Source organism: Vidua chalybeata, chromosome 1 (genome assembly GCF_026979565.1).
Source record: "Vidua chalybeata isolate OUT-0048 chromosome 1, bVidCha1 merged haplotype, whole genome shotgun sequence".
NCBI classification, from domain to species: Eukaryota; Metazoa; Chordata; class Aves; order Passeriformes; family Viduidae; genus Vidua; species Vidua chalybeata.
Genome location: NC_071530.1, coordinates 78,528,788 through 78,540,861, shown reverse-complemented (window position 1 = coordinate 78,540,861; position 12,074 = coordinate 78,528,788). Strand labels below are relative to the sequence as shown.

At 41.6% G+C, this 12,074-nt stretch overlaps 1 protein-coding gene across 1 annotated transcript in view; it reads right to left on the bottom strand.

The window, feature by feature from the left end:
* The window catches only part of MYO10 (myosin X), a 163,235-nt gene that overhangs the window by 63,821 nt on the left and 87,340 nt on the right, over positions 1 to 12,074 (bottom strand). The window contains exons 4-7 of the mRNA XM_053942574.1: positions 9,115 to 9,302; positions 2,051 to 2,185; positions 933 to 1,057; positions 8 to 21 (exon numbers count right to left, since the gene is read on the bottom strand). Of these exons, the coding sequence (XP_053798549.1) occupies positions 8 to 21; positions 933 to 1,057; positions 2,051 to 2,185; positions 9,115 to 9,302 (462 nt within the window). The remainder of the gene's footprint in view (positions 1 to 7; positions 22 to 932; positions 1,058 to 2,050; positions 2,186 to 9,114; positions 9,303 to 12,074) is intronic.

Here is a 12,074-nt window from a genome sequence, read left to right as displayed (position 1 = left end):
AACTTACTTTTTCCAATAAATCTGGAGCCAGCAAGAAAAGCTTCAGTCAAGGAATAAAGTAAAAATCAATTCATGCAGAGGCTTTTTATAATCGTCCTTCTTTCGTTTGAAACAACAGGAAGACTATCATGGTCTTTTCTTAAAACATGCTAAATCTGTTTCATACAATACACCTACAGCAAGATAAATAAAGTAGCAACAATGATAATGTTGTAGCAGTTCTAGTATCAGTGTATCAACACCTTCTCTTCCATCTCATCAAAACTGGACTTGGCAGATTCTGCATTTTAAATGACATCTGTTTTCCTTTGCCTTTTTTTTTCCTCTAAAGCTTGGAAACAACCTCAAGAATTAAATTTTTCCCACTGAAAAAGCAGTTTATGTTTAAAACAGCAGGTAGGATCTCCTTGGAATATTCCTCATCCCCACACCTCTGTTGCTCTGGTGGAGCTGGCTCATAGACTGATTTTGCCAAATGCAGGACCAATCTGAGGATTTAACCCACCCAAACTCACACTGCAGAAATTGAGCAGCTCTGCTCTTTCAAGTACTTTTCCAGAGGAGTAAGCAGCTTATCTTTGGATACAGTAATGAGGGAAATGGCTGACAACTCAAGTTATTCCCGAGGATTTAGGCTGTTTTAGCTCATTACAGGGGAAATGCTTATGAGCCATGTCACGCTAGCGGCAGCAACCCGAAGTGTTGCTCCTCCAAGAGTATATACACCCCACGCCACCACAAAAGCATGAGTGCATGTGTGAATTTGGTGTTGCTGCTTCCCCTTCCAACCTACACCAGCTCAATTTAACTGCGTATATTTCAGGATGGGGTGAAAGGACAGAAAAAGGCAAGCCAGTTCTCCCTCAGTCCTCCATCAAGGAGGTACATAGGCACTTCCCACAAACACGGGTCAAATCACCAAACAAGGATACAATCCATAATTCTTCCTCCCTGAATGTTTCCTTTCTGACAGATGTTCAGCTGAATAAACTTCCCAAAGCGACTTGAGTTGTTGTTGTAAACAGTCTTCGCATTGCCAAAAGCTTCCATAATTGGACTGTGAAGACAGAGAATGACAGGAGTGTTAACATGTGACCAGCATGCCAACAACTTCACATGGGGCTGGTGAAAGGAACAGCACTCTGACAAGCTCCCCTCTGACACTCTCCTCAGCAGCAGCATACATCCTAGCATTACCCTCCATTTAGCAATGGGCATCTCAGTTTCCTAACAGAAGATGGAAGTATTCATGCAACAGGAAGATAAATCATACTGAAGTACTCTGCAGCTTCAGAGTAGTAACTGCTACTTGCTACTTCTTTTGTAATCGCTCAAAAAGATGTACACTGCAGTACTCAAATTATAGAAATAAGAAATCTCAGCACATGCAAATTGCTAGATAGATGCAAAGAGTCCTTGTCCTAGGGAAATTAAACAAAATAACTACATCAAGATACAGCATGTACAGCAGAGATGAAGCAAGATAAACAAAAGTAATAGCATCTCAAATTGCCTTTGTTTTTAAATAGTTTAGAACCATGTCATTTCACGTCAACACCAAGATTTCTTTTTTGCTTGCATAGATTGTGTCCAATTTATCTGATGCATTTACTCATCTGTCTTATCAGTTCTCCTTATCCTCCCTTTCCTCAGCATGCTTTTACCACTTGAGCACTTTATCCTCACCATGCTGTATCTTGTTCTACAGTATCCTCAGGCTACACAAACTGAACCAAAGGTTTCCCCCTCCCATTACCCATTTCCCTTACTCTGATTATCTGAATTCAGCCCCAAACAAAAATGAAAGCCACCATTAAAGCTTCATCCATTTAAAAACTGCGTATTTTTGCTTCACTAAGAGATAGCACCATGCTCACAATTCTCTAGAGCAGCCAGGTAATTTTGTTTAATGGAGTATTTCCCTTTCTCCAGTATACATTTTACTGTTCAGTAAACACACACACATATTTGATTACATTGCAAGCTCTTTTTTAAATGTCAAGGCTTATGTCTTCTGAAAAAAATACCCATGTACTGAAAGATCCTGTACCTGCTCTCAAGAATAGCTTGCTCCACACAGGAGGTCTTCTCTCTGGAGGACAGCTCCAGTGAATGTTGGCTCATTGCAGACAAGAACTTGAGAATCAGCTTAGTGCTCTCCGTCTTACCAGCACCACTTTCGCCACTGAAAAAAGGAAAGAAGAGGAGGAAATGATTTGCAAAGTCCCAGTGGCCAGCAAAGAAGCCCTCTGGCTAGCCACCCAAACTCTACATTACTGGAGGTCAGGAAGACTGGGGAGATTAGACGTGATGGTCAAATGAAGCCAGAACACCCTGTTAAACTTCCTGAACATGACATCCCGTGAAAAACACCAGCTGTCCTTAAGTTTTATAACTGCCCAGACAGCATTTCAAGGCACTGACTGCGTATGTACATGCACCTAGGAGGCAAGAAAGAGCTCTCTGAATGCAAACAATTATCCAACACTTCCCACCATCACGTTAAAAAAAACTCACAACAAAGACATGGCAATGGTCAGGGATAAAGACCAAACTAAGAATTAGGATGGGAAAGTCTGGGATACATTGCAGCAATCTAGCTAATGAAGGAGCCCTGCTGGGAGGAGGAGGAAGTTAGAGACACCAGTGCACATTGTAACACATAAAGGCTACTCATATAATTAATACTGAAATTCTTAGTGAGCTACATACTCTTTAAACAAACTTTTTATATACCTGTTGAAACAAACCAGATTCATGTGAGTTCAAAATATCCAATTTCCACCTCTCATTACCATCAGAGATATAAAACCTCTCATCACCACCCACAGGAGAACAAAGCTGTTTGATAATGCTAAATTGACATTTTAAAACCAAATTATTAATAAACAACCCTGCTAATAAAAATAGAAAGCAATATACTCAGTTTCTTTTCAAAACCAACACTCTAAAAAGGGAAAGTTTAGATTTGGCTCATTTCCCTAATACCCTTTCCCTTCAATTATGTAGTGGAAACACACACTGTGAGCCATTAAGAAATATAACTTGTAGGGAAAGTTTGTCTAATTTTCTCACTCTTCATCTACAGAAATAGCATTGTATCCTCAGCTATGGCCTAGCTCCTAATTAAGCCGTACCTAATTCCAGTTTACTCCCAAAGAAAGGGGGTACATTTTGGTCTTACTTCACCTTTTTCATTGGAGCACGTGGGAATTTTGACTTTGATGGAGCACAACTGGGCATGTGGAGCAAGCCTAGATAATTTGACAGTCTTTTGTTGTGCCATTGCTGGTAATGACCCCACTGACTTTAGATTACAACAAAGTATAATGATGCTTTGTAGTAAAATGCAAGGAAGAAAGGTACTGCCCATAAATACAGCATGACATTTTCCTGCAGATGAATGTCAACAACAAAATTAGGGAAGAGACATTCAGGAAACATAATGAGACATCTTCTTAACTGCCAATATGTTCCAGCAAGTGTGATTCATCCATTATATTTATATCACATCAAACAAATTCTGTAATGTTTTTAATGTAATTTTACCCTTGACGTCTGGCCTTTTCAGTATTCCTTCCCTTTTTCTTTGCAGGTCCTCACTCACTCATCTCTTCTGCCCAAGAAGAAATAATTCATATTCCTGCATTCAATATTTGCCATAAAAAAAACCCATTTTTACTAGTAGTTTTGAGAGAGTTTCACAAACGCTTGCATTATTCTTGTTTAGTGCAATAAATCATCAGGTGATACACACCTCCTCCTGCCTAATTCTCTCCCTCTGAGCTATGCATATAGCTCAATAGCAGGCACAGGGTGACACTGAGGACATCACTGCTTTCATTGATATCGTCCTTCCTCTGCCCCCACCCACTGTCCCCTGATCTGGAGAATCTGTAGTTCTATGGAAGCTGAAAGTCACCCCACTGTAATTGAGAGCAATTCTACAAGTGAGATATTCAAAGCTGATGGAAAAATATCTCCTGCACCTCTCTCTGGTACAGCTGGCATTATGCACAATTACATGCTTTTGTTTTTTTTCTTAGAACAAGAGAGACTCAGAACTGGTTAGATTCTGAACCTGCCCAGTGTCCTATTTTGACAGCTGCCAATTGGAGATGCTCATGGAAGACATGCAATTATTTCCCTTGTGTGTTATTCCAGCTTCCAGTTATTCACTGTTCAGAGGCTTCCTGATCTAAATCTGGTTTTTACATGTCTTGTAACCCTCAATATATTTATCTTCTATGAGTTTCTAGCCATACTCCCTTAAAAAGCAAATAGTCTTGTTTTTTCAGATCCACCTCCTTTTAGCTTCATTTGATACCTCTCAGTTCTCATGGTGGAAGGAGAAACCAACAATTCATCCTGGTGCACTTTCTGCTGTGCATGACTTGATGGTTAGTGCCCCAAATTGAAGGTGCCTGTCTCCATTAGCCATTTCCCATGTTATACTTCTTATTACTTTTAAAATTTTCCTCTGAACCACCTTCAGTTCCACCAAAGGATGGGTTTACACAATGTTCTCTACTAATTTAGTAGTAAGCACTCCATTCTATTCACTTTTACAGTTACACGGGATCAATCTTTCAGAGTCCTTAGAAAGCTTTTGCATACAAGGTCAGTAAAAGGACAAATTTTTTAGTGCAACCTTTCCAGTAACCTTTCCAGCCCACGAGTTTAAGTGCCCAGCTTGTTCCACATCACTACATTCAGGACTGTGAACATATTAAGTCTGACAGCAGGCTAGAAGGCCCCCACTTAGATCTTTAGACTTTCTCCATGACTTGTTCTATGCAGGGCTAAGGGCACAGCAGCCTGGACTCATAACTGCCACAGCATAAAAAGGGGTCACTGAGAGTGACTCCTCCTTCTGAAGGACATAACACTAAATAATTTCCCTGTTCTGTCTGGGTAAGAGACAGAAGAACAGTCCGTAGTGGCTGCAAATTGCTGACACACTAAAGGCACTGCTCCATGAGCACCTCTGGAACCCCTAACCCAGCTACTGAGAGCCAAATGACCAGAAGCTCCACATGGAGGAAAGGCCCAGGAAGGCCAAAGGGTACTTGAACTGAGACAGGAGGCCAACACATGTCTTGACCCTACCTCCTCTTGGAATTTCTATCAGCTGAACACTGCTGGAACCAGGAGTGATAGCTATACTTTGTTATTTTCTGTATCTTTTCTGCCTTTCTCTCTTTCTCCCTCTAATTCCCTCTTCTCAGAGTTTTGTGTAACTTAATATTGGATAAGCTTAGAGTTTGCAAAGTTAAAGGACTAAGTTAATGCTTTGAGAAGTGTTTCATGTTGATGGAAGGCTGCTCTAAACCTTTGCAAAAGTTCTTTGATTTTCTAAAGTTGTCAGTAAAGTTTTTTGTTGTTTTGACCCCTTGAAAATATCTTCACAGTACTTCTCCCATGCATCTGAGTACATGAACAACCATAAATCCTTCTAAGAGCCTTCTCAAGTGAGGTTTCTGGGGCCTTACAGTCTGCTGCCTTTAAAACCCCAAGACAGATACATACAGATAAAACAGGCCCCTTCAGCAAATATACTTCATCAAATGCACATCTGAACTTTGGTTCATCAGTCTGATAAGGATATCACACCCATCACAGGTCTGAGTCCCATATAAAAGATATGGTTCATATCGATTTTCAAGCTGAAAAACAGTAACAAGAAGTTTCAGGCTATGAGATAATAATAACAGAGAGAACAAATTGGTATCAGACAGTGATTTCCCATTTATGGCACTGACTTGAATGTCACAGAGAGCAATGGTTGTGGCTCCCTTTACACTTCTTTGGGAGTGCTCTGATGTGGATCAATTGCAATTTTATCTGAGAGAAGAGCATGTGTTTGCTTCTGCACAGACTAGATCACCTTAAACAGAGCAGCAAAAAAAACCTCAAACCAAACCAAACCTAAAGATATTTTTGTATTCTTGTAATAAAGGCATAGAGGTTTGAAATTGGTCTCAACCTGTGAACTTCAGCTAATCATGGGGGAGGTCAGCCCCTTTCCTACACCAGGAAAAGTTGTTTGGCTGTTGTTCAAATTAGATGGACTTTCTTCAGGTTCCTGAGGCACCCAGCTGAAAAATCAGAAGACATTTTTAACATGGTGGGCTTTTTTCCCCCCTTGTTTTAAATGAAACTGGACCCTGCAGTAATGGTTCAGACCAACGTGAAACTGAGAATTCATTGATGCAGATGTTTTTGTCTACAGAAAAATCCTACTTTTTTTAGCCTGGGAGAGTTAAAACACAATTTCACAACTATGTATATATTGTAATACACCAATTGTGTACAGCTTCTTCAGTGTGCTGTTTTGTTGACATTTTAGGCTGCTAAATGTTGACATTTTTATGCAGCATTATCATGAATTAATGCCTGTTACACACACCAATAAATAAGCATCTTTGGGTCATCTTTGGTCAATTTATCATCTTTTCTGTATTTCCTTCCTTTTCACCTCTGACCTGGATGGTTATACTGGAAAAATGGTCTCACATTTTAATGACATTCTGAGTTTTTCTAATTCGTGTTCTGTAATTCACCCTCTCAACCTACCCCAGCTAGAAAAATATCCCAATATTAATATTTCAAAACACTAGAAGCTTTTTCACAGGTTTTTGAACCCAAAGCCTGAAGAAACCAAAGTTCCAAACCAAAGCTGAGCTAACTCTGGGGGCCAGCAGAGGGCACTTCAAGTCCAGAAGATCATCAGAAACCATTCCAAGCGCCTTCCTTTGTGGGGCTGTTATAATTTGCTGACATCCCAAGGTCAGGAGCAGCTCAAACTGCCTATCAGAATGTGAATAATTCCGTTATTTCAACCACTGTGTTTTCGAGATGCAACAGAATTTTCCTCTTCATCATCTCTTACATTAAATGCAAGACCAGAATATTTGTCTGAGTCCAAATACTAAAGAGCTCCACTTGGTTACTTTTTTTTTTCAAATGCCAGGACTAACCAAGAAAGTTAAAGTGACAGTACTTGTTGCAATGTCTAATTCTAAGCCAGTAAAAGATGCAGGAACTACCAGGATGCTGAATTTGCCAAGCACACTTTTATACCTCCGCTTCCTATGCCCTAAACTAGGCATGTGACAACAGGGACTTTCCTAAGCTGTAGGAAGGCCATGGAAACCCACAGTAATTTTTAAAAATCCTATTCTGAGTCCTTCACAGATAGATCAGATAATGCTCTTTTAGGAAAGAAGATTTGACATTCAGTTTTTTTTAATTTGAATTGCATGTTTCCTCAGTTTCTGCAGTAACAAGACACCCTTATACGGTTGTATTGTGCCACTTATCTGAAACACAGAACTTACACAAATCACTGTTTCAAACCATGACCACAGTAAACAATTTTAAAAGAGATTCCTAATACAAAACTTCTCCACATTATAGCTCATCTGTACCAAAGCACATGGTTTACAGAGGAGAAAGTGCTGAAGATTCCCCTGGAAGATCACAGACTTCTGCTTATGTCCATTTTAGGACATAACCTCCTTTCCTCTTGGCAGCTTGTAAGGAACAGGAATGAAAGGTAAAATACTGAGACTAGTACAGAATGGCAAAAATACCAGTGGCCACCAGAAATTGGTCTGGTCCCTAAATTTGTGTACACAGATTGTTCACAAGTAACTGCCTGGCAATAAAACACAAAATCATGACTCCAAGCTAGCTACTGTCACATGACAAAGATCTCTGTGAATTTTATTTTTGCTTGGACCCTTACCTGAGCTCATCTTTATATGTATGGAACTATGTATTAAGTAATAGGAAGGAGAAAAACAGTTAAAGAAAGCTGGAAAAAACACACTCTTCAGCTTTGTGTCACTGCAAAGCAGAACCTGCCTAGAGGTGAGGGCAGGTGGGCACAGTGACCTGAGAGCCTGAAGAAATTTGCAAGCAGGCCTGGCTGTGTTGCAGCTAATCTACATTTCCAATAACAGCTTGGGTGCTGAACTACATACACCAAATCCCCCCTCTTATCATGAAGCCTTGCAACCTGGCCCACAATCTGAAATGTCAGTAGAAACTGCCTATTGCCAAAGGTGCTGCTCTCACTTTGCCTCATCCCCTCTGTGTCCAACCATCTGCCCCATGCTGCAGTCAGTCCTACAGCCACCACAAGGACTCCTGGGGAGGTCGGGAGACAAGCCAAAATCATGTCAACTTGTGCCTGAAGAACTCTACACGTGTAACTTTGTGGTGCAGGAAAGTGACAGCAAGTAGTCCTAATCACAAAAATGTTGTGAAGGCAAGAGAGGAAAGGGAGGGGGAACACAAGGTCTCCTCTGAGCATCACCCCCCCGTCCGGAGCCCCGTGGCCAGGGCCATGCTGCAGTGACCTGCTCCTCCCTATCCAGCGGGCCAGACTTTGGTCTCCCTGCCTGTGTGTGAGCCAACACAGCTGAGCTGGCAGGCTAGGGAATGGGAGAAGAGCTGGCTGCATTTTCAGCTCTTCTGGAGCCAGAAGGAAGGAGGAGCTGAAAGCAGTGAAAAGGTATTGAATTGCCAACTGCTCCTTAAGACACACTCGGTCCCAGCCAGATCCTGAACACCAGCAACACAGTGGCTCAAACGGGAAGCTTTTAAAGCACCATTAAATTAAAGCACAACAAGATTAAACAAGGAAGATTAATCAGGCAGAATTAAGTGGCTGAAATGTGGAGGGGTTTCTCTTTTGCTATTCTTATTTACTGCATATCTCAAGAACTGGTAGGTTAATTTTTTCTCTTCCTCTCCATACTGGAATCAGGGTCTAGTGGTGACAAACTACTGAGCTGCACAGAGCTCAGTTTAAACTGGTGGGAAAGCACTTAGGGTAACATTTGATGTGTGATGACCAAAAAATGCACAAAAATACAACAGATTTTTTTCACAAAGTGTAACTGTAAGATGCGTAAAAAAAAGTTAATGTTTTGTTAGAAGTGCACAGCATGACACAAAACAAGTTCAGAACTCTCTTGAAATGGTGCTGTTTTAAAAGCCTGCTTTTTTTTGGAGTTCACCCCAGGTGGCCCACAGCCATGCTCCCAAATCACCTTGAAAGGCTCACCATCAGGGATACCCGGAGCAGCAGCAGCCAGCACTCACCTGATGAGGATACACTGGTTGTCGTGGCGCTTCCAGAGGCAGCGGTAGCACTCGTTGGCCACGGCGAAGATGTGAGGCGCGATCTCTCCCATGTGGTGCTTGCTGTATCGCTCCACGGCGGCGCAGTCGTACAGCCCCGGGATGCTCTTGTAGGGGTTCACGGAGGCGACTATTGAGCCAATATAGGTCTGCAAGAACACAGCACCCCCCAGAGCTGTTAGCACATACCTGGTGGAACAGATCAACACTCTTCTCTAATGACAGACAAGAAATACATGTTGCAAAACTGTAACAATCCTTTGGATAAAGGTGGCCAGCAATTTTCCCTGATTTCTTTCTTTCAAGAAAAGCAACAAAAGGACGAAAGTTGTTCCCATCTCTGCCATGTTCTCAGGCTTACCCCACCTATAACACTGAGCTTACTGACTGTACAAATCCCTTGCCTTAATGCTGCTTACAGCTGCATGGTAATGCCTATCAGCACTGGCCTACAGTTGCTTCTCATGTGTCCTTAGGGACTTGCTAAACTTACTAAAAACCTGACTGAGCCCAAAGTAATGGTGGTAAAGTCTGTATTTCCATGTAGAGTATCCAAGTCCTTCTCTGCTACTCACTTTTAAAACAGAAGTATCAGGCATTATGGTAGACACTAGGACCATTATATTTAGAATAGCAAGCTCTAAGAAAAGCATGTGAAGTGGCAGATGCTCCAGAACCACTAGGTTTCCACAACATTTTTAATATTAGTTGGATGCAGAACAGCAGCTGGCAAGTCATTAATTTCTATCCCACTGCAATTAGAGAGCACATCAGTCAAAACCACCCAGGTAGCAGCTTATGCCCATTCCCATGCCTTAACTTATTAGGCTGTGGTAACCTGATCATTTGCAACAGTCTGTTCACAATGCTGTTCAATTTCTCCCTCACCCTCTATCCACTTCAATATACTTTTCTAATAAAATCCCATTAAGTGAGGTAGGAGATAACATTAAGCATGCTATCTCCAGAGTTTCTGGGGCATGTGAAATTAATTGATACACTGTGTGTGCAGTGTTACTTCTGCGGTACCAGTTTTGTTTCGTTAAATGCCCTTTCTGCAGTTACAGGCAGGAAGCTGATACCGGCTTCAACAGCCCTGCTCTGGACTGGTGAAGAGCCAGGCTGGGCAGCCTCCAGCCCTGTAACACAGCCCCCATGTACAGACAGATGCCTCACCAGCAGTCAACCCTCTCCTCGCCGACAGGAACCAGCTGTGAAGCTGACAGCAGGACTGGGGCTCTCTTCCTCTCCACAGCACCCTAACCAGAGACGGATGGATAAGGGAAGCAGCATCTTGCAAGCCACCGAAAGGCAGCCCCATGTGCTCCCCTTGCAGCCTCCTTCTCCAAGCCATCACAGGGCATTCACTAAGACAAAGGGACCATCAGTTCCCCCATACTTTCCTTTTCCCTCTATCAGTCTCTTTTGCAGCATTTACAGTCCACATCTACCAGCCTCCCTCTTTTTCTCCTTAATTAACATGCAATTATCACTGTGTATCAGCTCTCCTTTCTCACTGTTACCCTGCTGTTCCAGTCCCCATTATCCACCTGTTCACCCTCCATCAGGTCCGACACAAATTGCAGCTTTGAGCTTTTGCTAAGGGAACTGCAGCAGTGTCCTTGAAATCATGACAATTTTATTAGCAGTAAGGGGAATATAGCTCCTTACTGTAACTCTAGCCCCTTTTACAGAGTGGTGAATTTTCAATCTGTGTGTTTTATAACACCATGCCCCACCCTCCCATGCTGTGCAACAGCTCAGAAGATTTCATCTAGAGGAGAGATACTATTTCGATGAGATTGTATCACAGGGCAATTACAGCACTGAGACAACAGCTTAATTTCCTGCGATCATCTCCTCTTAGATTCTTAAATAAGTAACAAGGAAGGCTCTGAAAACAAACTTCCTCTGTTTGATACATATTTCAGCACAGATTGCACAGGGAAAAATTTTAAGAGGCTTCTTTTTTTTAATTACATGACTGCAGTTCAAGAATGACCAATAAGAGAGACTGCTACAGATCTTCCTCTTTCCCTTATTAAAGTCTGGCTGAAGTCTTTGGAAAAGAGTAACTTGAGACACATCATCACAACAGATGCCTTGGCAAAGATGTAAATAAAAAAAATCCCCATGAAACATGGTATCATCTAGCTTCATAAGTAAATAATCACTCTATAGCTTCTGCAAGTGTAAATAGCTGACAGAACAATACCTCCACGATAAAGCACTGGCCAAACTGCATCACCACGGGCTACACATTGTGACTTTTCTTGCTTCTCTTCAAAACAGTGAATATCAGAAGAGGTGACAGCAGTCCACTTCTGCATACACTCATCTAAAATGGGGTAGTCTTCCACATGACTTAAGCACATTATTTTTAAAGTGATAGAAAGACTTCCAGAATATTAGTCATTACTGTGAATTATAAAAGTTTATTGAATAAAGTGAGCTGGCTTCATTGCCTTGTAATTCAATAATGTATAATAGAGAAATGGGTGGTGTATTAAGGCAATAAAAGAAACCTGCTGAACAGCACAAATCATACTGGTGAAAAGAATCACCTCATTGAGTAATGCTTAGGACATGTCACTATTTTAAAAATCCTGTCTCTCTATCTTTTTCTTTCAGCAAAAATGTGAAGAACTACAGTCTCTACTGACAAAGGTGCAGCTTTGTGGTTCCAGTCTTCTGGTGCTTTAAGTATGTACTACCTCTTTGCAGGACAAGTTAAACGCCTGCACAGACTGCCACCAAATTATAATGGCACGTGACAGAACAAACTCAGGACTTCAAAAAACAACTTCCTCATCCCAAGGCAAGATCATGAAAAAAGTATATTCTTCACAGATGCAGTGTATCACATTTATCACCTACCAGGTGTCACAGTCTGACCCAGGGGTAGCCACCACCAGCTTAGT